Genomic DNA, 22,615 nt, shown 5'->3' with positions numbered 1-22,615 from the left:
GAGCTGGGGAAAAGAGCAAGCTGGATGGGGTGGGGAGGACCTAGGGAGGAGCAGGCTGGGGTGGGGAAGATAGAGGGAGGAGCAGGCTGGGGTGGGGAAGATAGAGGGAGGAGCAGGCTGGGGTGGGGAGGACTGAGGGAGGAGCAGGCTGGAGTGGGAGGGACTGAGGGAACAGCAGGACCTAGATAAGGATTCAGAGGGCAAGTAGAAAGACTCTTGGGTATCAGTCCAGGTGGCTTTTTCTTCTCTGGACCTCAGTTTCCCTGTTTGTAAAGTGGGCACAGGAGGTGGACCAAATGGTGTCTTTGGGATAGGCCAGTTTTGCCCCCAGTGCTCGATATTGCAACCTCAGCAGTGAAGGAGAGACCTCTATGCCCTCCCCGTGGAATCTGGGAGCAGTCACAGGCCGGCGCCCACCTAGCCCAGCCCTCCTCCAGGGGAACCCAGCACCTGAGCGGGCAGGAGATGAGTTCTTCTAGCAGGTCTCATAGTGCATCCCGTCAGCAGAGGCTGGCAACCAGCCTTCTCTCGGATCCCTGGAAGCGCCTGCTAATTGCATTCCTCCCTGACACTCTGCTAATTGCATTCCTCCTGACGGCTCTTCCTTCTGGCCCTGCTGGAATTGTCAAGGCAGCTCCTTCACTTGAGAGCCTGGACTCCAGCCCACCATCTGGCTAACCCTGAGGCTGCCAGCCTCAATGGGCCCCACATGGTGCCTTTGTACAGATGAGAAAAGGCAGCCCTTCCTCAAGTGGAGTTGACCTCTCACCAGAACCCACCTAGTGGCCAGCTGAATAAGAAGTAAATATCAGCCCCTATCGTCCATCAGCCAGCCACCTTTGTGCCGTGAACAACCTGCATGGCAATACTTGACAGCCCTAGTTTCTGAAAATGATGGAGACAAATAGGAGACTGGGTTAGGGGCGCACAATGTAAGAGAAAGAGGATGTGTTTTCTTGGGCAACTAGATGAAGAAAGTGTGAGCAACTGGCCTTAAATTTCAAAGAGGGAAGTTTGCAAGTAAAGGAGTGCAGGGTAGGGGTGATGCCAATGCCAACTCCTTGAGTAACAGGACTGGGGAAAGGAGTGTCCCCCCGGAAGGGTTGGAAGGGACCTAGGGGGACAGCTGAAGAACCTTTGTAGAAGATAAAGATTGTGGAGAGTTGGAAGTTATCTACCCAGACAGAGGACTGCTTATCAAGGTGCCAAAATGTTTGTGGGGCCCAGTCCTTTAACTCCTGGTCTGCGTGTCTTTCATCTGTGGTGTTTTTACCTTCAAATATCTGAAGAGACTTTTTTTAGAATAAAAAATAGGATGGCTATTTTGGTTGAGAAAACTCAACGTACAGTCTGTTGACTGTGTCTATGGGGTCTATGGGGCACCTCCCCCACCCCACACCCCACCACCTGCATCGCGGAGCCATAGTAAGGAAGTCTTGATGCCAGCCTAAGACGTTGGCCCTGGCTGGCTGGGATGGGGAGCCATTGACAGGATTTCAGGAGGAGGGCACCATGGCCACATCTAGGTTTTAGAACAATCCCTCCCGCTATCTCAGGGTGGGGAGTGGCTTGGAGGGGGCGGGAAAGCAAGGAGACCCATCAGGAGGTTCCTACCTAGTTCAGGGGAGATGAGGTGGTGGTGGAGAGGAAAGAGAGGCTGGGACAGGACTGGCAACTGATGAGGGAGAGGAGAGAGGAGTAGGGGAGAAAATGGTACCCTGATTTCTGCCTCCAGTCTCCGAGTGGTGCTTTTCACATGGAGAACCAAGGGAGGAGTGGTGGGCCTTGACTTCTTTCTGAGACATGGTGAGCGGGAGGAGACTGGCAGAACAGGGCATCCCTCCTAACATGGAGTTAAAGTGCCCTGCCCCTCCCTCCCAGTCCCCCTCTACACACATAAGGTCTGCCAGTTCCTGGGCCCAGACTGGGGAGAGGCTCTTGGCTGCTTCTTAGGGTCCCATGGTGACTGCCTTTGAGATCTCCTCAAGAACGGTTCCCTTCCAGGGTGGCCAGGGCTCCAGGGGACAAGATGCCCCTTCAGCCACTGCTGGGAGCCCAGAAAGATCCGGGCTGACCTACGTCTGCATCCCAGGCCTGCTACTTCCTTGCTGTGTGACCATGGGCAAGTCACTCAACCTCTCTCAGCCTTGATATCCCCATCTTTTAGTGGGACTAAAGTAACTCCTGATCACTAGCCTTAACGCATTAATGTTTGCTCCCTCCTGCTCCCACAGAAGGCATGTGATGCTGCTGGATCACTCAGGTTCACTAGCTTAATTCATGATGATACCAGGTGCCCGCTGTGTCATGGGCATAACCTCAGGGAGCCTTGGTCTCTCTGGCAAGTGGGGAGCCCAAAGCCTGAGGTCTTAGTGTCCTAGCTTCAAGGCTAGCTGATCTGGCCTTGTCCCCTTTTCTAATTTGCCCCAGCCTGGTGGGGGCAGTCCCCACAAGAATCAGATCCTGGGAGGGGACAGGGCCCCAGGGCCCACAGTGAGCTCCTTAGATCTTGGGCTGAGGCGGGCCTGCAGTTTGATAAGGGGCTCCTTGAAGCCTCGAGGTCCACCCGCCCCCAGCCACATTGGGGGAAAGCTAAGGGGCTGAGCAGGGGCTGCATGAGGGCTTTTCTCACGTCCTGGGAACCCCTTGCAGCAGTGTGGTTGAGAGGCCTGCGCAGGAAAGGCCCAGTGTCCCTTCCTGAGCAAAGTCCCTCCTGCCCTCCTCCAGGACCTTACAGTGAAAAGAGACCCAGCCCCAGCTGCTCCTTCCTGGCTGTCCCCCACCACCCCGCAGCTGTCCCTCAGTTCCCCATCCATAAAACAGTGATAAGAACCTCTTTCAAAGGGTGGCCAGGAGGATTTACAGAGATACTGAGTATGGGATAACTTGGTACTTTCTGAGCACATGGCAAAGTTTGGAAGTATTAAACACACATGCACTGTGACCCTCCGTGAGTTCACAGGACAGCCTGACTCCTCCTACAGCTCTGCACCTGGACACCCAAAACAAGTCACCTCAGTGCAGGTGAGAGCAAGCTTACCTGGGAACACTCTGGGGACCACACCTGCTCTACCCTGTCCTCTCTGTGTGGCCTTGGGCAAGTGACCAACCTCTTGGAGCCTCACTTCTCAGCTGTGAAATGGGATTACCTTCCTCATTGGATAGTTGAGGGAACTCAATAAGATACTGCACCTGAAGCGCTCCGTACAGCATTGACATGTGAAAAGTTCTCAAAACTTGCTGTTGTGATGAAGCCAATGATGGTGATGATGGTGATGACAGCGATGATGCTGGTGGTGATGATGGTGGTGCCGGTGGTGATGGTGCTGGTGGTGATGGTGCTGGTGAGAAAGGAGCTAGAGGGCAAGGATGTTGGGATCCATCTCCTTGGATGGGGGTCTTCTCTGGCTCACCCATTTTCTCTTAAACTCCCCCCTCCCTCTCAGGGAAGAGGACACCTTCCCAGGGCTGGCGAGTGGGGACCCTCGGAGGTACCCCTCACGTCACATGGCCCTTTAGTGGTCCTGTCCCTTTGCTGGAGCTTTGGGCCTCCAAGGACAGTGAAGAGTGATGTGCCCTGGAGCCCTAGCCTCAATGTGGTTCAGCCCCCAGATCCTGCAATGCTGTGCTGCCTGATTCCCCTTGCACGTGCCTTTGCCTGGGCAGGTTCCCCTTCCAGGAGCTCCCTGCTTCTCCATTGATGAGGATTGTGCCCTCATCAGGTGTCCTCCAACCCCCACTCACCTCCTGCCTCACCTTTGGTCCCTCTCCAGCAGCACATCTGAGCCCCACTGGGTGTGGAAGGCAACCCAAGCCTGTAGGCCCAGGCAGGCTGACTGAGGAGGACTGGGCAGGCCTGGCCCTCACCCCAGCCAGAGGGATGCTGTCTGTACCTGCATAACAAACAGACCATCTGCCACACCAGTTCTGGTGGCCCTGTGACAAGGGTCAGCGTTTAGCTCATGGCAAGGGCCAAGGATCATTCGGTGCCAAGGATCCAGGCTGTCTGTGACAAGGATCACTTTCTGTTGTATCTGGGGCCAGGTTCAAACATGACAAGGGACAGGGCTGTACCCAGAAATGTCTGCTCTGACTGTCACCTGTGTCAGAGGGTCCCCTGGCAGCCCTAGAGGGGCTTCTCCCTGCCCCAGGTTCCCCCATGATGCCCTGGGTGTTTAGGTCAGGGCAGCAGGAGCCTGATACAGCAGGGGATGATGGGAGTAGGGCTGAGCCCCATGCCTACTCCACGGACCTGCCCTGCTCCCAGCCTCAACTTCTCTCCTCTCCACCCCTGCCCTCCACCCAGGCAACGTGAGCCGCAGCTGCACCAGTGAGGGCTGGACGCACCTGGAGCCTGGCCCCTACAACATTGCCTGTGGCTTGGATGACAAGACATCAGGTTTGGACGAGGTGGGCCTCCGTGCATGTCCCCCTTGACCTGCTAGGCTCCTTCCACTCGCTCCCACTCAGGGCTGAGGTTGCCATCTGTGTGGGAATCAGGACTCCTGGGGTCTACCCTCCCCTAGCCTCCTCCCTCTCCAGGCCTGCATTTCTCAGGCTCATCTCCTGGCTTCCTGTGACAGGGTACAGAAGGGGGCTTTCATGAGGATGCTCACAGCAGAAAAGCTAAAGCAGCAGCCCCTGGCCAGGCCACCGCACTGCCTGGTGGGAGCCCTGCTCGAGCCCTGGAGATGGCAAGGCTGGCAGATATTATCCCCTGTGTCGCATGCAGAGGGAAACTGAGGTGCAGATCTTGGAAGGAACCAGCTGCAGATAGCCAACAGCCAGTCAGGGACAAGGATAGGGACAGGAAAAGGACCTGTCCACAGTCCCAGGACAAGGATCTACCCTGAAGCAGGTGAAGCATAGGTGGTCACTGTAAGGATGAGAGGCCAGGAGCCAGGCTGGGATATTGATGGGGAAGCAGGAGTATAATTGGAGTCCTCGGCTGGAGCCCCTCTCTGCTTTGGTGTGCGAATGCATGTGTGCGTGTGTCTGTCTGTCTGTCTGGATGACTTCTGTCCCACCCTCAGACACCCCTCTCAGACAGGTCTTTCACTCCCCTCAAGAGGGCAGCAATTGCCTCAGAGGCCTTCACAGCCCACCAGATCCTCAGGCTGGATCTAAATCCCTTAAATCCCACTTAACCACTTGCCTCCTCTGCAGTGGGGCATGGGAGGTGGAGAGGAAGGAGGGGCCTGCCCAGGGACCGTGGCTCTGAGTGTGTGTTCATGGGGAAGGCATCGGGAGGTGGCCAGCAGGAAGCTCTTGGGTTCCAGCTTTGTCCTGCCTCCCCAGAAAGGCCAGATTGCCCTCATCCTGCTGACAAGAGCCCCAAATGGGAAATTATCCCACAGTGTCTTCTTTCCCATTCTCCATTCCCTGTGTGCCCGTGAAGACATGGCGAGGGGGCCTCATGACAAGAGGGCCTCATGTTGGGGTTTGAAGGGCAAACAGTCTTGGTCCCCTAGGATGCTGAGCCCAGAGTTGGCACAGAAGGGGTGCCAGACACATGCATGAAGAATGGACAAATGGACGAATAAAACTTGTGAGGTCTTCACTCATTCCCTCACTGACATTTCCCTCATGAAGGAGCAGAGAGAAGTGGTTGAATTCAATCCCCTCCTCCACCTTGGAAAGCAGTCCTGTCCTGTATGTGGAAACTGGGTCAAGGGGTCAAGGGGTCTGGGGACTGAAGGGGGCTGCTTAGCTGTTCTTGGGAGCCCTGGGCCTCAGCTTCCTCATCTGCCAAGGCAGGGATGGAAGGCAGGGTATGTAGGGCATCCCGCTCCTGCCAGCACCCCCTCGGTGAGCCCACCTCATCCCCCTCCCAAGATCCTTACCCACCTCCCTCTAGCAGCAGCAGACAGTGTTCTACAGTTCCGTGAAGACTGGCTACACCATCGGCTACAGCCTGTCCCTCGCTGCCCTTCTGGTCGCCACAGCCATCTTGAGCCTGTTCAGGTGAGGTCCAGCCCTAGCAACAGGCCTCAAAGCAGACCTGGCCAGGTCCCTCCCATGCTCGAGCCCAGCCTGGCCCAGCACGCTCTGCCTCCCTCCTCTGTTGCTCCCTGGGTGGCACACAGCCCCTGCCCCAGCCCCCCTGCCAAGCCAGCCTCCCTTAGAGACAGCAGGCTGCTCAAAGTGTCCCACCTGTTGCAGCCTAGGCCCCCACAGGATAGCCCTGCACCTAGGGATAAGGCACCAGAGGGTGGGGCCTGTGCTCTGGAATGAGGCACCTGGAGGCTGAGGCTCTCAGAGGCCAGGCTGCACATGGGGATGGGATACCTGGGGGCAGGAACCCCCTTAGGGGCAGGGCCTACACTCTGAAGCCACATGCTCCCCCTGCCCTACCCTTTCTCAGAGCACTGGACAGTGTTGGTTGGGGTGGGGGTGGGAGGCCCCTTCCGCCTCCCAGATCTGGCCGCCTCACACAGGAAGCTCCACTGCACGCGGAACTACATCCACATGCACCTCTTCATATCCTTCATCCTGAGGGCTGCCGCCGTCTTCATCAAAGACTTGGCCCTCTTCCATGGCGGAGAGACGGATCACTGCTCTGAGGGCTCGGTGAGGACCCCGCCCAGGCCCACCTCCCTCTGTCTCTCCTTCATCTTCTCTGACCTGAATCTCCTTCTCCCCCCTCTCTCCACGCTTTCTCTTTCCCCTTCCTCTCCTCTCTCTGTCTCTCTGTCTCTGTCTCTCTCCTTTTCTCTCTCTCTCTCTCTCCTAGGATGGCCAAACCCCATCCGACCCCATCTGGCAGCTCCTTGAATCCCACGCCCCTCCCAGCAACAGGAGATGGTGCTCAGCCACCTGGGAGTTCACAGACCTGCTCCTGCCAATGAGAAATGCCTCTCCTTGGTAGGAAATGGGTCACTTCATGGCCAGAGACCACAGCCCCCATCCCACCTTTCTTGCTAATTTCCCGTGTGACCTCTGGGAACTCCCTGCCTCAGTTTCCCCATCTGTGCAAGGACTTCCAAGCTTCCTTCCAACTCTACCCTCTGCCATCTGCATACCCAGGCTTGGCTCACCTTGTCACCCTTCCTACTCTCCCCTCTTCCCATCTGGAGCCAGCCCTCCTCTTCTGTTCTTACCCTGCCCTTGGTCAGTTCTGGGCCTCCTTAGGGAAGGGTGGCTAAGAGAGTAGTTAAAGAATTCATTGCCTGGCACTAAGCGGTCCCTCTCCAGCTGATTCTGAGCTCAGGGCCCCCTCCCTGAGTTCCTCTTGAGCTAGGACAGAAAGCTCGAGACCAGCCCTGGCTCCTACCCATTCCGGTGACTCATTGCTTCATGAGTGACCACAGAGGCAGAGCATTATTTAAGGGGTCAGCAGTACCTTCTCCCCAAAGAGTGAACCTATAGTGGTGGAATCTCAGGCATCTTGACAAGTGGGAGGGAAAACCCAGAGGAGCCACTCTGGCCATTCCCAGAGGTCCTCAGAAGATCCAGCCTGGGAGCTGCGGCTGAGTCAGACCTGTGCGTGTGAGCCGCAGAGCCTGGGGAGCAGCCTGCAGCCTCCAGCACGCTTGTTAAAGATAATGATGGAGATTCATTAGTAGCTCTGTGAAGCTTTCCTAAGACAAGGAGAAGCACAGATAATTGTCCTGTTACAGAGCTGAGTTATTCTTGTTGTAAAGCAAATGGGGGAGGGTAGGGGAAACAGGCACACCTGCAGCTAGAGGATCTGACCGGGGACCTGAGGAAGGACTTCCCAGCCATAGGCAGAGGAGGATAGGCTACTCTCCGAGGATGTCTCAAAGTCAAGGGCACAGGAAGGAAGGGTGGAAATACCTGTGTTCTGGGTACAGGGAGGAGTGGAAGCTAGGGCTTCCTGGAGGAGGGTGACTTTAAGCTCTGCTCGCAGGTATCTGGGTTTGATCTGAAATGGGAGAGGACGGAGGGCCCAAATGACGTAATCATGCCAGGGGGCCCACCCAGAGCCCCTGATTGCCCTACTCAGGGGTCTCCCTGACTCCTCCCTTGTCCTCCCCTGCCTGGGGAACCCATTCTCCCACTAGCTCCTCTGGCCCCCAGGACGAATAGCCATCTCTTCCCGCTCCTTTTTTCCTAATTTCTACTTCCCCCTCCTCTTCCCTCTTCTCAGTGCCCATCTCTCCTCAACACTTCCATCTGGGCCATACTCCACAGTCCACAGCCCACATCCCCACACATTCAAGGGACTCTTGCAAACACTAGCAAGAATTCTCCCTCATACCTCTTCCAGCTGCCTTCAATCCTAATTGGAATAAGATGAATGGGGAGTGGGGGTTAAGTGGATGGGTAGGTAGATGGATGGCTGAGTAAACAGGTGCATGGATAGCTGAGCAGGCAGAAGGATAGATGGATAAAGTGAGAAAAATTGGATAAATGATGGGTAGAGGCGTGGGTGGGTAGATAGGTGGAAGGATGGATGAGCAGACTGTTGGACAGATGGATAGAGGAATGGATGGATAGATGGCTAGGTGTGTGGGTTGGTAGTGGATGTCTAGAAGGTGGATAGGTGGATGAATGGAGAGATAGGTGAGTGTGTGGATGGATTGATAGAAGAAGAATAGATGACGGATGGTAGATGGATGCATGGGTGAGTTGGTAGTGGATGTCTAGGGAGTAGGTGGGTAAATAAATGGATAAATGGATAGGTGGGTAGGTGGATGATCAGATGGGTAGGTGGGTGGATAGATATATAGATGGGAAAATGAAGAGATGGTAAATTGATGGATGAATAATTAAAATTGCAAGCTTATTCCAAAGCATCAGATGATCTAAAATCAGGGAAAATGGGACAGCCACTGAGTACATTTTTAAGGGGATAATGCAAAAATAACAGAGATTACGTTGTCTGTACTACAACCTTGTTTGTTGTCCCAGACAGAGATGTGGGCAGGCAGGGACCCCTGCTAACCCCAGTGAGCCCCCTCTCTGCTCGTCCTCCTGCAGGTGGGCTGTAAGGCAGCCGTGGTCTTATTCCAGTACTGTGTCATGGCCAACTTCTTCTGGCTGCTGGTGGAGGGCCTCTACCTGCACACCCTGCTTGCCGTCTCCTTCTTCTCCGAGCGGAAGTACTTCTGGGGGTACATACTCATCGGCTGGGGTATGGTACCAGGGAGGGCTGCCAGGCTGGGGTTAGAGGGGGCAAGGCCTGGGTAGCTCACTAGGGGCGGGTGCCACGCCAGCCTGCAGTCTTAGGTCTTGCTGGGCTGCAGGTCCTGCCTATAAGGCTCTCGGCCAAGGGTTGATAAAAGCTGCCCAAATGTCTGACCCCAGGGCAGGTGCCCTCAGGCTGCAGCTGCACCTAGGGCTGATCTGGTGCGACAGACAGGTTCTACGAACATCCTTCCATTTCCCCTTCAGCCCTTGAAATGCTGCTAATCTATGAAGTGCCTCTGCCGAAATTAGAAAAAGACTCTCCCTTTAGGTGGACACAGGCCCTCAGGCATGCAGTTTCAGCCCCTCAGTGGAGCATCTTTCCACAATGAACAACCTATGCAACCATAGGTGGCAGCACTGAAAACCCACCCTTTTCTCTCTCCCTCCCTGTCTCTGGTTCCTTCTCCTCAATCTCTCCCTCATGCCTGCCATGGCATCTATCCCTGCCTCCCGTGCCCTCTCCTTTCTTTCTCTCTCTCGTTTGGCCCTGACAGGAGTGCCTAGCACATTCATCATGGTGTGGACCATCATCAGGATCCATTTTGAGGATTATGGGTGAGCTGTCACCCCGCCCTCTCCTCCTGGCTGTCATCACTTGGGGCAGATCCCCTGGGTGGAATGAGGGGGACCTGGGAGCAACAGACTCCGGACCTGTGATCTCTAAAGGGTTTGAGGGCAGAGCCGGGGACAACTGGGAGGACTGCTGACTCCCTCTGGCTGAGGACAACCTCTCTCATTCTCCCCCACCATACCCTGCCCAGATGCTGGGACACCATCAACTCCTCATTGTGGTGGATCATAAAGGCCCCCATCCTCACCTCCATCTTGGTAAGGCCTCCTCCCACCACTCAGAGATGGGGAAACTGAGGCCCAGATAGGGTAGACAACTTACCTTAGGTGCCACAAGAACTTTGTGTCTAGGTCAGAACTGAAAGCTAGGCTTCCAGTGCAGGATCATCCCCATCCCTTCCTCCACCAGTTCTTCCTCTAGAATAGAGAAAACAGATTGAGAGGCCTAGTCCTCAGGGATGTGAAGTAGAGTTCCCAGATGACCTGCCCAAAGGGGAACAGCTCAGGGAAAGGTAAGCTGAAAGGGCAGCAGGTCCCTGGGGATGAAGGCAGGCCATCAGCCCAGGGGGCTGGACACCCCTGCCTCCCCTCTCTGACCACCTGACCTTGACCCCCACCCACCAGGTGAACTTCATCCTATTTATTCGCATCATTCGAATCCTGGTTCAGAAACTGCGGACCCCAGATGTTGGGAAGAATGACAGCAGCCCATACTCGTGAGTGTGGGCCCAGTACACTGGCCCTCCCAGTATCCCCATCCCCAGTCCTCAAATCACCCCACATCCCCTTGAAGTCCCCCTCCAGAGTCACCAAAAAGCCACCTTGCTCTTGCCTACCTCAAGCCCAATGGCTGGGCTCAGGCCATGAGTGTCCCCTGCCCCAGCCCCACCTGCACCAGGCTCATGAGCCCCATATCTGTTTCTCCTGCAGTCACTCACCCAGCAGATGATCTGCCCCACGTATGTATCTGCTGCTAAGCCAGATTGCTCGAGAAGACAGTAGATAACCTGTATCTTGTGTACACCATGTGCCTGGCATAGAAAAAGGACACAATAAATGCACAGTAAATGAATGCCCTGGGGCAGCCCCCAGTCTGCCAACAAGACAGCCATATTCAGGACTCAGTACGCCCCAGTAATAATGTCTGCAGTTTCTATGCCAGGCATATGCTAAAGGGTTTCCATGTGTCATCTCATTTCATCCACACAGTCCCCACAAAATTGTCCCTGTTTTACAGATGAGGAAACTGACACGCACCCCTCCTCCTCAAGGGTTTGGGAGCACATTGCCATGGCAGGGGGAGGGCACAGCATCCATGGGACAGTGGTTATGAGGTCTGTTCCCTGTGGGAGGATTGGAGAAACAGGCAGGTTTTCATGAGAACAACAAAGGTTGAAGACAGAACTAGAGAAACCTGAAAAGGGTGGCTGTGAGAAGGTCAGTAGGGTTCTGCATGCCCACAGAAGGGAACAGGAGAGTGATTATCAGTGCTGCGCAGACAAGACAAGCCTGGGGCATCCCACAAGGGTCTTCTAGTCCTGGGATTCTAGAATGTTCTTCCTGACCTGGCTTCTCTCCGGGGAGTCTTTGCTGTGATTCTAAGATTCCTGGCTAGAATGTCACGAGCTGCTGGATTTAGGATTCTATTCTGGAATCCTGTGATTCTCTCTGATGAAACTAAGACTCACGTTCCTGGGATGACAGCATTCTCTCCTGCTGGGTGTGTAGGTGGAGCTTCCCTTCCAGTTTGAGACGGGAAGGCCCTGCTGGGGTCTGCAGTCTGCCAAGGGGCAGCAAGCACATCAGGCCTGCGCACCCTGATTCTCCATTTTGCCTGTGGGGCCTTCTTTCCTCCAATGTACAACTGCTCAAAAGGGCTTGAATCTGAGGCAAAGAGAGCTGGTCATCGCCAGGTCCACGTGGGTGAGATGGAAACTGAACAGCTGTCAGCAGGCAGAAGGGGTGGGGGGAGTAGGAGACGGAGCTCCCTGCGGAGGGGCTGTCAGCTCCCACTCTCCACCTCCCCATAAGCCTTCAATTTAAAGAAAGCCTCCATCTGTCAGCCTTGGGCGCGTGGGACGGGTTTGCAGCCAAGGAGAGGTGGGCAGTGCTCAGGATTTTGGCATGGCTGGGAACCAGGTCCAGGAAAGAGTGGGAGGGGCAAGGTCAGCTTCTCTGACCCGTTTGCTGTGGGACTTTAGGTTCAGGCCTAGGCTCCCCTGGGCTCACTGCCAAGGCAGGAGAGATAGAGGCAGAGGCCCCCCCACCCCCACCCCCCACGCCCACCCCTCAGACTTCTCCCAGCCAGGGAACCATGGGCTCACACTGCCTGGATCAGCTATAAGGTCAGGTGGCTGGGAGGCCTGAACCAGGATAAGCCTTGTTCCATGGGAGAAGGGTGAGTCCTTTCAAGTGAATGTGGGCCCTGCCAAGCACACAAGGCTGGTGAAGGAGGAGCTGGTCCTTCAGGTTGTGCTGGGAGTGTGTGTAGTGCTGTGGGGAAGCAGGGGGAGAGGGGTGCAATCCCAGAAAAGGTGACAACTCCTGGAGAAGTGGACACAGCAGAGATGCCAAAGCCAGAGGGCTATACTACTAGTTGACCCTGGGTCATCCTTGGTGACCAGGCACAAACTTGAGCACCCACCATCCTCCCCAGTGGCCTTGGGCATATGTGGTCAGCACCCCAATTACAAAGACTTCCTTCCCAAAAGCCCTCATTCCTAGTGGAGAATTGGTCTCTCATGGATATACTGCACTTTATAGCGCCCAAAGCACTTCTGAGTTTACAGTGGGCCCCGTTTCTGTAATTTGACCATGTTGAGCATACATTTACCCCATTGTAAAGATTTGGGAAACTGAGACCAGGAGAAGGAGAGCTGGGATCTCCTATAGCCCACGAACATCTCCCCATTAGCTGCCGCAGAGCCTGAAATACCCCTATTGTGCATGACCCTCAGGGTTCAGCGCTGGCCCTCCTTTATACTCTCTCCTCCAGAAGGGTGAGAATACAGGGTTTCTTTCTCCCTCATGCTGCCCTCCACGCTAGGAGGGCTGGGGGACGTGAGGGCATAGGCACTGCAGATATGGAACAGGAACAGATGTGGACCTAATATTACGGGAGCCAACAGTCCATCCTCACACATCCTGGTTGTTTTCCCCATCTTCTGTGCCCCAGCTGCCTCTACACCAGACCCTATCGAGTCCACATGTGTGGACACACACACCCACTGCTTCCTCCCATCCCCGCCCCCAGGAGGCTGGCCAAGTCCACCCTTCTGCTGATCCCCTTGTTTGGAGTGCACTACATCATGTTCGCCTTCTTCCCCGACAACTTTAAGGCTGAAGTGAAAATGGTCTTTGAGCTCGTCGTGGGGTCTTTCCAGGTATGAGCTGTTGACTTAAGGCTGCATTCTTCTCTGGGTTTTAAGGGAATTCAGCCTGGGGCCTTGGTCTCTTGCCACTGGATTCCAATTTTTTATTGTAATAAATATTGATTAGGCACCTACTGTGTGCTTTGCCCTTTGTTTAACCAGGGGAACACTGGGGCCAGGGGTGGGGCAGGGCTGGGGGCTCCCTGGGTCTGTCTTCCTTATCTCTCCTACCCCCTTCTTCCCCAGGGTTTTGTGGTGGCCATCCTCTACTGCTTCCTCAATGGCGAGGTAAGCCCCTCTCAGACCTTGGGGACCAGGGGAACAGAAACACTGATGAGTTATGTGCAGAGCAAGGACGGGTTAAACCTTGCTACTCCAAGTGTGGTCCTCAGACTAGCAAATCTGGTGGCACCTAGGACATTTTTTTAAATGCTGATTTCTGGGCGCATCCCAGACCTACTGACTTAGGATCTGCATTTTAAGAAACACCCCCCCGCCCCCCAGGAGATTCATGTGCGTCTCAGAGTTTGAGAAGTGGCTATGTTAGTGGCTGTGTGTAGAGTGAGTGGGGATGGGTGGGGGCGGCAGGTGAAGGCTGAGTTACCGTGCCGCCCTGGTTACAGAGCACAGAAATCCACTTGGATGAGCTCAAGTGAGCTGGAGGGCACGGATCAGAAGAATGGGGACACAGCCACCCAAGCAGCACCCCTCTCCCTCCCTGGACTGCATTCTCTGATCCTCTCTGCCTCCCACCTTTCCGTACTCCAAGGCGTAGATTTGACCCTGGCCCCTACAGGGTCACGACTGTGTACTGCCCAAGGTAGCATCCGCATCTCTCAATTTAGACTCCCCAAGAGGATATGACTGGCTGGCTCAGCACCCTAAATCGAGAGCAGCCCAATCAGCAGTGGAGGAGGCTTCGTGGGGGCGGGCCTGACCACTTTCCCTTCTTCCAGGTGCAGGCGGAGCTGCGGCGGAAGTGGCGGCGCTGGCACCTGCAGGGAGTCTTGGGCTCGGACCCCAAATACCGCCACCCGTCAGCAGGCAGCAACGGGGCCACCTGCAGCACGCAGGTCTCCATGCTGACCCGCGTCAGCCCGGGCGCGCGCCGCTCGTCCAGCTTCCAGGCCGAAGTCTCCCTGGTGTGACCGCTACGCGCCAGGGGCCCAGGGCGGCCCCTCCCGCCCGCACACATCCACCCCGGGCGGCACCGGGGGCGGAGGCCTGCCCGGGCGAGGCCAGCCCCAGCCCTGGGCTCGGAGGCTGCCCCGGCCCCAGGTCACTGTCCAGACGCCCCTGGAGAACGCTATCTTTGCGCCTGCCTGGGGAAAGGAGGGTACATAGATCGGGGAGCTGGTTCTCTGCAAGTTGGAGCGCTCGGAGCTCTCACCCCGGAAGATGTGGGGTGGAGCTCAGTCATCAGACTCCTCCCCAAAAGGCCCCCTCCGCCAATCGAGGGCAAGAAGTCAGCTGACTCCGCCCCCTGGTAGCTCTCTTGACCCAGCTGAGGATGGCAACCGCCGATCCCCAAACAATGCATGTGGGAACATGGTGTGATCTGAGGGGACAAAGGTCTTGCCCAGAGAAGTCACCCGCCGCCGCCACCTCGACAGTGCCTGAAGTACCATCATTGCTGTCAAGTTTCTTTGGGTTAAGCATTGCCATTCAGGCATCTCTCCGAAGATACTGTCCCCTCCCCCAGTGTCCTAGCTGCCAGTTCCTCAAGGTGGATGAGTCTCTCTGCCTCAGGCAGATGCGATTGTGATAGGGAGTTTTAGTTTGGAGAGCACAGCTATTTTCAGGTAGAATGGTCCCAGGATGGCCAGAACAATTCAAGGAGGCTGCTACCAGCCCTAACCATCCCTATGGGCTGTGGGAGCTGCCCTTGGCTGCCCACCTGTGTGCCAACTATTAGAGCCAGGCTCAGAGATGTGCCCCTTATTCCTCACATCAACCCAGAAGGTGGGAACTACTGTCCCTATTTCACAGATCAGGAAACTGAGTCTCCAAGAGAGCAGATACCATGCCGTGTCCAGGATTTGAACTCAGGTCTGGCCGATGAGAAAGTGAAAGCTCAGACTCTTAACTGCTGCCTTTTATATATTATAACAAGCTCGATCCTCTCAGTTGTTTGTACCGCTGCTGATATTACAGAAGTCCAGCCTTACTCACAGTTTCACTTTCTGCCGTTTCAGTTATCCTTGGTCAACCACTACCTGAAAATATTAAAGGGAAAATCCCATAAATAAATAATCCCTAAGTTTTAAACTGCCTGCTGTTCTGAGTAGTGTGATGAAATCTCACGCCCTCCCCCTCTGTCCTGCCTGGCACGCTATGTCACAATGCCTACGTCATTCACCTCACTTCATCTCATCATGTAGGCATTTTATCACCTCACATCATCATCAGAAGAAGAAGGATGGGTGGACTACAACAAGATATTTTAAGAGAGAGAGACCACGTTCACATAACTTTTTTACAGTATATTGTTATAATTGTTCTATTTTATTATTAGTCATTGTTGTTAATCTCTTAGTGTGCCTAATTTATAAATTAAACTTTATCAGAGGTATGTACTTATAGGAAAAAACGTAGTATAGTTAGGGTTCGGTACTATCCGTGGTTTCAGGCATTCCCTGGGGGTCTTGGGACATATGCTCCATGGATAAAGAGGAACTACTGTATTACCACCATCCCTGCAACCCCATTCCCACCCGGCCCTCCGTGGAGTGTGGCTGAGAAGTCCTCTGGCCCATGTACCATCTGGACAAGAGCCTGGTTGCTGTAGCGTCCTGCACCTGCCCTGCACCCCTGTGGCCACATGGCTTCCAGCCCACGCCCCAGCCAGAACATCCCCCAGGACTGCAAACAGCCTTGGACAACAATGAGTGTTGGGTTGGACTGGCTTGGTTTCCCTGGTGGTTGATGTTCCATGTGGCCTAAAATGGAGACCAGCTTCCAACTTGTGGCCGTCTCCCCCCCAGTTTGGAGGAGGGGTGGTCTAAACATCACCAAAGCCAGATGCCACCACCCCTCTGGTTTTGGAGGGGAATCCTACATTTCCATGTGAAGAGCACACAGTTCTAAGGGCCTTCAACTCACATGTCATTGAGTGGTATCCTCTCTCTTCTGAGTGTGATGACGTTATACCAGGTCCTCATTGTGTCCCTGCACTCCCTAAATCCAGCCAAAAGGAGACAGTTCTATTCTTGGATCAATATAAAACAGCTGCTAGAGCTGCCTGCGGTCCCAGAAATGGTTAAGTATGAGTGTTTCACAGGCCACAGTCATTCCTACAGACAAGGAGCACATGGGGTATGAGATGACTGTGTTGCCATTGCCCAGGGTTCAGTTAGGAGGAGGCAGATAGAGGACAGAATAAATGTCACCAAAACAAGTGAGTTGCCAGATCCAATATGACTAATAGAAAGGTTGAGACACAGAGGTGGTAGGGTGCAGTAGGGGATGTCACTCAGCAGGCAATGTCTCCAAAGCGGTTGCCTGAGCTGGCCTCCATGACTTACACTTCCCACAAACTTGCAAGGAGGTTGTCTTGCTGCAGGAGCAGGAGAGGGATGCCAGGCTGATAAAAAGGCCAGAATAGGCTGGCAAATCGAATCTGCCTACAAGGCTCCTTCAAAGCCTTGTCCTACTCAGTACCATCCCAGGACCCATCACCCAATGAATGACAGCTCTAACCCAGCAGCCTGTAGAGGCCTGAGTCAGGGGTGGTGATGCCAGGATAAGAGTGACTGTTAACCTAGGTCAGGGGCAGCCCCAGGCAAACACCCTTCAGTCAGTGGTCCAGCATACCAAGGAGAGGCAGACTCTCTCTGTCTAGATTCACACTCCATGCCTGCCCTGTGCATGGTCAGCTGTTGGACAGAAAGGGAGGCAGCTGTGACTTCAGACACTCCTGGCTTGCTGGCAAGAGCATTCTCAGCACGCTCCCTTCCTACCCCCTGCCCAAGCTAACAATGGTGACCACCAATGATGCGCTCATGGTGGAGAGCTGGGCTGGGGCATCTGGGCACCTTGAACTTATTTCATTCTTCCCCGAAGTCTAGTAAACCTACTACTCCAACACATGGAGGATGAGAGATAGGGAAAAGGCTGGTTTCCATCCTCCCTTTCCCTACTCGGTGCCTCCCTGAACTGGTTCCAGAGACCTGGTCCACGAGTAAGGTCCAGAAGACTTCAGGAAGGTCCAGAAAACCCACCCCTAGACTTTTAGTTCCAATTTTGATTCAGATATTCTCGGAGATCATGAGTAGGTCCCTGTCTCTCTCTGGGCCTCAGTTTCTCTACCTGCACAATAGGGGATGGTGGTAGATGGCTTAGTTTAGCTCTTGGCTAAGGTGTGAGTGGCTAATGAGGAGGGGGCTGCCCAGAGCCTTCTGCCACCTGCTCTTGTCCTCTGGGCTCAGGAGGAGGATAGCAACTGGAGGGGGAGCCCCAAGTAATCAGGGGGCCAAGGGATGCACAGAGATGGAGGCTGTGCAGAGAACAAGGTCAGAGAACTGAGGAATGAGCCCAGTCTGGTAGAAGAGTGGGCGAGGAGGCAGGGTAACAGAAATGGGAGGAGCCAATAACTCCTAGAAGCCAGGTGTTTGCAGAGGAAAGGGCAGCATGCTGCTTTCCAGATCAGGGGCCCCATGGGCTACCTGAATGGTGTGAAGGCTTGGAGGGACCCCCATACCAAGCTGGACCTGACCCATCCACCACAGTGCCTGAAATCCCACCGTTAGTGAGTCACGGCTTTGGGGTAAGAAGAGAGCCCTGGGGAGAGGATCAGAGCTATCAGTCAGCAGGGTGGAAAGTGAATGGAACACAGAAAGAGAACCAAGACATGGGCAAGAAAAGGGAGGACATAGATGGGGACCTGCTCTGAGAAGTGGCAGGAGATGAAAAGCCCTGTGGTGGGCATTCAGGAATGGGGAGAAGCTGAAACACTACCTCGGGCCAGCAGAGGCCAGGGGCAGACATCTCAGGCTGCCCAGGGAGTTGGGGTAGAATAGGAGTGACCACAAGCAGAATTTCTCCTGCACCCCACTTCCCTCCAGCTCCCAAGTCCCTATCCTGCATCTCAGGGCCCTTGTCTGGCCAGACCAGCTTATCTCTATCGCCACCTGGTGGGCATCTCAAGGACTTCACCAAGGTTGGCCTTAGGGCCCCAAGGAGGCTATTCCCCAGGAGGCTAAGTGACACTGAAGGCAGGCTTCTCTCCTCAGCTCCATTTCAGAGCAAGATACAAAATGAAGGAGGTGGTGAGGCCACAGGACTGGTGACCCCAGGCATCCTGGGATTAAGACTCAGACCCAGGCCCCTGATCTCTGCGGCTCATAATGATGCTTGCCCTGGACCCAGCTGAGACCCCAGGTAGAGCTAGCCCTCTGGTTGGCCACAAGCTAGGCCATGCCCCTCAGCTGAGCCCTGACCCCAGTCTCTGAGGGCAAAGCCCACTTAACTCAGGTGGGCACTTCCTGGAAAGACAAGGGCAAGGAGCCCTCTACCATCCTGGCACAGAGGACCACCATCAAGTCAATGGCAGAGGCCACCATGTGGATGATTCCTACCACTCCAGGGCACAGGCTGCCCAAGAAGGGCAACCAATCTTCCAGCAGAATGGATAGGGGACAGATGCAAGTGAGGAGACATTGGGTAGTCTCTGAAGACTAGCTAGGGGTCTACCAGGCACAAGGGAGTGTAATGGGTACCAGGGACACCTGAATCCAGGTAAGCAGATGCCTGGGGCCCTTTCCAGCAGGAAACCAGGAAAGGTTTCTTAAATGAGGCCAAGGGGATGAGGGTGGGTTTGGGGCAGGCCACTCTGGCTGCTGAGAAGGGCCCCAGGGGCAGGCCTAGGAAAAGCTGCCAGTCCATCATCCAGGTAGGGAGGAGGAGGAGAGGGCTTGGGGAGATGATGACCTGGTTTGGGACATGCTGAATGTAATGTTTGCGGGACATCTGGGGAGAAGCCCAAGGCTATTGAAATCAAGATCTCAAGTGACAAGGCCAAGGCCCAGGCAGAGGGTAGGGAGACCAGGGCAGCCCCTGTTGGGGAGGAGTGCACAGGAAGTCTGTATCTCCAGGCACCTCCATCTGGTGTACTGTGCCAGAGTCAGGCAAGGAGTCAGTGTCAGCTCCTCCATTCCCACCACTCACCCAGGGCCTGTTTTAATGAGCAATGACCCTGCCTCCCCCCACCTCCCCCCATGTGGGAACAGGAACTGCTCTTATCTCTCCTGGGGGAGGGGGCTGGAGCCACAGCTGGCAGTCATTAAACACCCTGATTAGGCCAGGGATGGCCGAGATATTAATAGCTGCGAGTCGATGGCCCTGGAGACACAGCCTCCCAGGAAGAGGGACAGTAACCTCAGCAGGCCATGAGGATGAGGAGGACGGGTCAGGAGGCCATCCTGGCAATGCCCCAGCCCCCATGCAGGACAGAGGGGTAACCAAAGTCTAGAGAAGGGAAGGGACTTGCTTGGGATCACCAGAAAATCATTGGTAGAGCTCGGCCTTGAACCCAGTTCTCAAAATCTTGGAGCCCTGTTTCATGATATGGATGGCCATGGGTGAGATTCACTGGGCGTGCCCTGCGTGGAAACAAGTAGAGCAGACCTAGTTGGTGAAACTGATTGTGTAGTCTCTTTATTTAAAAATCTTGATTTTTAAAAAATTATGTATTTTTGCATTCGTTTCTATTTTTTCAAATATTGCTTTAAAATATTATTTAACCTGATTCCTGAGTTTTTTGCCACCTCCTTAAATTTTGCACCCAAGGTAAGTACCTCACTTGCTTCATCCTAGTCCCAGCCCAGTTCCCAGAGGTCCCAGGACCCCTGAGTCCCAGCGTATTGGCCTGAAAAAACCTTTGAAGAGCTCTGAACCAGCCTCTATGTGGCTCAGAGGGAAAGAGTCCTGCCAGAATGATGCCTACTAGAAGCAGGCAGCTCCAAGGCTAATGCAGCAGCTCCACAACGTCATCATAAACACAGGTATTTTCTATCTGTCCACTCTACCATCCTCAGTATGTTGACTTTCATCTGCAAACTTACCCCCTCGTGATTGCAAGACAGCCGTCACCGCCCCAAGCATCATGTTCTCACAGAAGCCTGTCCACTGGCAGGGAGAAGAATGTTTCCTGTGTGTGTCTTTTTGTCAGGGAAAATAAGCTATCCCAGAACCCACCTGCACACTCCCTTCAGGCTCCTTGGTGGGACTAGGTCACATACCCAATCCCTGGCTGCAAGAGAGACCAGGCTTCCAGAAGGAAAGCTGATCTGATAAGGAAGAAGAGGGGATGGAGGTTGAGAAGGCAACCAACAGAGTCTATCAGTCTCTTTTTGGATGTGTATTTGGGTAAATGTGTGGCCTTTCGGATTCCATCCACCTGAGCCTGGTGGTGTAGTTTGTGGTAGAGGTGAGGAAGCCAAATCAGTCATGGTTCAGTGCAGGAAATGGAAAACGCTCTAGGTATTTTGTGCAGAAAGAGATCTAATGGGGAAATTACATGTAGAAAGATTTGGAAGAACGGAAGCTAGGGCACACTTCTGTCCTTTATGGTCATACCACCCAAGCTGCCACCTTGCAGGAAATTATTGCCAGTGTCCTACTTGCACGTCCATTTAGCTGGGGACAGCAAAGTGGAAGGAACACAGTGTCCTGCTACTGCAAAAACTCGTGTCTGCCAGATCCCAGCCGTCAGCCACAGCACTGCAGGAAGAATGGCCTCCTCCTCCCTTCTGCCTTCCAGGTCTCGGCTGCAGTGCTTCCCTCTGGCAGAGCCAAAGTTTTGTCCAGATCCTTAGCAGCAAGGGGTGCTGGGAAAGGTAATCTTTAGCCTTCCAGCCCCTGCAACACAGGGGACTATGGAAGGGGCCAGAGAGGGATGCCGAGTGCCAATAGACAATTTCTAGCACAGAGGCTCAAGTGACCCTGTAACCCAAATCCCAGAAAGCAGAAACCCTAAAGCCTGAGACAAGGGCCCGTGACCAGGAAACAGGAATGGGGAACAGAGAAGTGTGAAACAAGGAAGTGGGAAAAGGTGGGTTATTGGGCTGGTCACTGCTGTGCTAACAGGGACTCCTTTCCACTGGGCCCCTCTGCGGAGCAGGCAGAACACCCTTCAGAACCGTCCTCCTGAGGGACAGGAGAGCATTAACCGCTGGCTCCCACCAACTATTGCTCAAGGTCTGCCCATGTCAACACCCTCATACTTCCACATTTGGCATGCATGAGTGTCAAGCTGGTTCTTGCAGGTGTCCCACACCACGGCTTCAGAGGAACTCTGGGGCAGAATGTGACAGCTGTGTGGTACAGCTGAGGTGAAGAACTATCCGGTTATTCCTGTAGGAGCTGGCAAATGTAGGTTAGTAGGATATGAGGCAGAGAGTCCCATACGGGTGGCCTCCTGATGGCAGAGAAAAGGAGCCTCACACAAAGGTCCCTGTGCTGCCCTCTGCACTAGGGTCTTTGTAGACACTCACTGGTCCCTGCGGCTGAAGTCCGTGGCTGGGATACTCCTAGCCTGTTCTCTTGGTGGGACCTCAGGGCCTGCCCTGGAAGATCCAGCCCCAACTCGGCTCACTCTGGCCGCTCAGACCTCTCGGGTCTCACCACGCCTCCATCCAGTCTTGGGGTGTGAGCTGCCCTCACCATGGCCTCTGCAGTGGCCTCACCTTACCACTGACCACGGCAGCGCCATGACAGGCCCACTAGTTCCAACTCAGCCACCTTCCTCATGCCCTGTGGAGCATGCAGGAACTTTTGCATCCCTTCCAGGCCACTGGGAGCTGAGGGAGGCTTGGTGGTGCTCGCTCAGACTTTCTTGTCATCAAATCCATAGCTCCACCATTTTTACCCAGCAGGACCACCGAAGGGGCACAGGCTGCCTGGGAGCCTGTCTTCCAAATGTAGAATGGGACACACACCCCCTCTATTTTCAGCCTTCAGTTATTTTCCCCTAAAGATTTCATCCCAGAGGATGAGACCAGGACACACGTCTGGCAGATTGTCCCCCTTCTCCTTCCCGCCACTCACCAGCTGTGGGTGGGCTTTCCTCCCTTGCCTCCATCCTCACTGCCTTCTGCCTGGGAGCGTACTCACCCGCCCCCACCCTCAAGGGCATAATGGTGGAGTGACTTTAAAGAAATGCAGTTTCAGGGGTTAGGGGATGACAATTCTATTGGTTTAACATTTTCAAATTGTTAACATAATTCTATCCATTCAGCAAAGGGTTACTGAGCACATCCTGTGTGCACAGTTCTAGGACACAGCAGTGACCGAGGCAGAAGCCCTACCCTCAGGCAGCTGACCCTCTAATGGAGGAGTCAGATAACAAACGAGAGAAATTATACAAAGAAAGCAGGATGAGGGGCTAGCGTAAGGGGGTGCTCTGTTAGTTGGGGTGGTCAGAAGAGGCCTCCCCAAAGGGGTGACAGTGGAGCCGGAGTAGGTCATTCCCTGTTCCCGATAATCAGAGGATTTTAAACAATACACGTCAGAGCTGGGGCCCA

At 54.5% G+C, this 22,615-nt stretch overlaps 1 protein-coding gene and 1 long non-coding RNA gene across 14 annotated transcripts in view; one reads left to right on the top strand and one right to left on the bottom strand.

The window, feature by feature from the left end:
• The window catches only part of VIPR1 (vasoactive intestinal peptide receptor 1), a 33,301-nt gene extending 17,939 nt beyond the window's left edge, over window positions 1–15,362 (top strand). For 3 of the 13 annotated variants that reach the window (XM_008532754.2, XM_070575763.1, XM_070575768.1), the window contains 10 exons: window positions 4,307–4,410; window positions 5,858–5,964; window positions 6,438–6,570; window positions 8,944–9,097; window positions 9,648–9,708; window positions 9,915–9,981; window positions 10,348–10,439; window positions 12,977–13,106; window positions 13,341–13,382; window positions 14,051–15,362. In XM_008532754.2, coding sequence (XP_008530976.1) covers window positions 4,307–4,410; window positions 5,858–5,964; window positions 6,438–6,570; window positions 8,944–9,097; window positions 9,648–9,708; window positions 9,915–9,981; window positions 10,348–10,439; window positions 12,977–13,106; window positions 13,341–13,382; window positions 14,051–14,242 — 1,082 coding nt within the window. In that variant the 3' untranslated portion in view covers window positions 14,243–15,362. Of the gene's footprint in view, window positions 1–4,306; window positions 4,411–5,857; window positions 5,965–6,437; window positions 6,571–6,733; window positions 6,865–8,943; window positions 9,098–9,647; window positions 9,709–9,914; window positions 9,982–10,347; window positions 10,440–12,976; window positions 13,107–13,340; window positions 13,383–14,050 lie in introns of all 13 variants that reach the window. The other 10 variants (XM_070575765.1, XM_070575759.1, XM_008532756.2 and 7 more) reach the window with 8 other exon arrangements.
• On the bottom strand, window positions 7,343–11,285 carry LOC139075964 (uncharacterized). Its single transcript, XR_011527045.1, has 5 exons — window positions 11,138–11,285; window positions 10,662–10,754; window positions 10,046–10,140; window positions 7,798–7,885; window positions 7,343–7,580 (listed from the first exon to the last, which is right to left on the bottom strand). It is a non-coding gene; the product is annotated as an uncharacterized lncRNA (long non-coding RNA).
• Window positions 15,363–22,615: the final 7,253 nt, after the last annotated feature.

The sequence above is a fragment of the Equus przewalskii genome, chromosome 15 (genome assembly GCF_037783145.1).
Source record: "Equus przewalskii isolate Varuska chromosome 15, EquPr2, whole genome shotgun sequence".
Classification (NCBI taxonomy): domain Eukaryota; kingdom Metazoa; phylum Chordata; class Mammalia; order Perissodactyla; family Equidae; genus Equus; species Equus przewalskii.
Note: the sequence above shows the minus strand (reverse complement) of the source record. Positions and strands in the feature narration are given on the sequence as shown.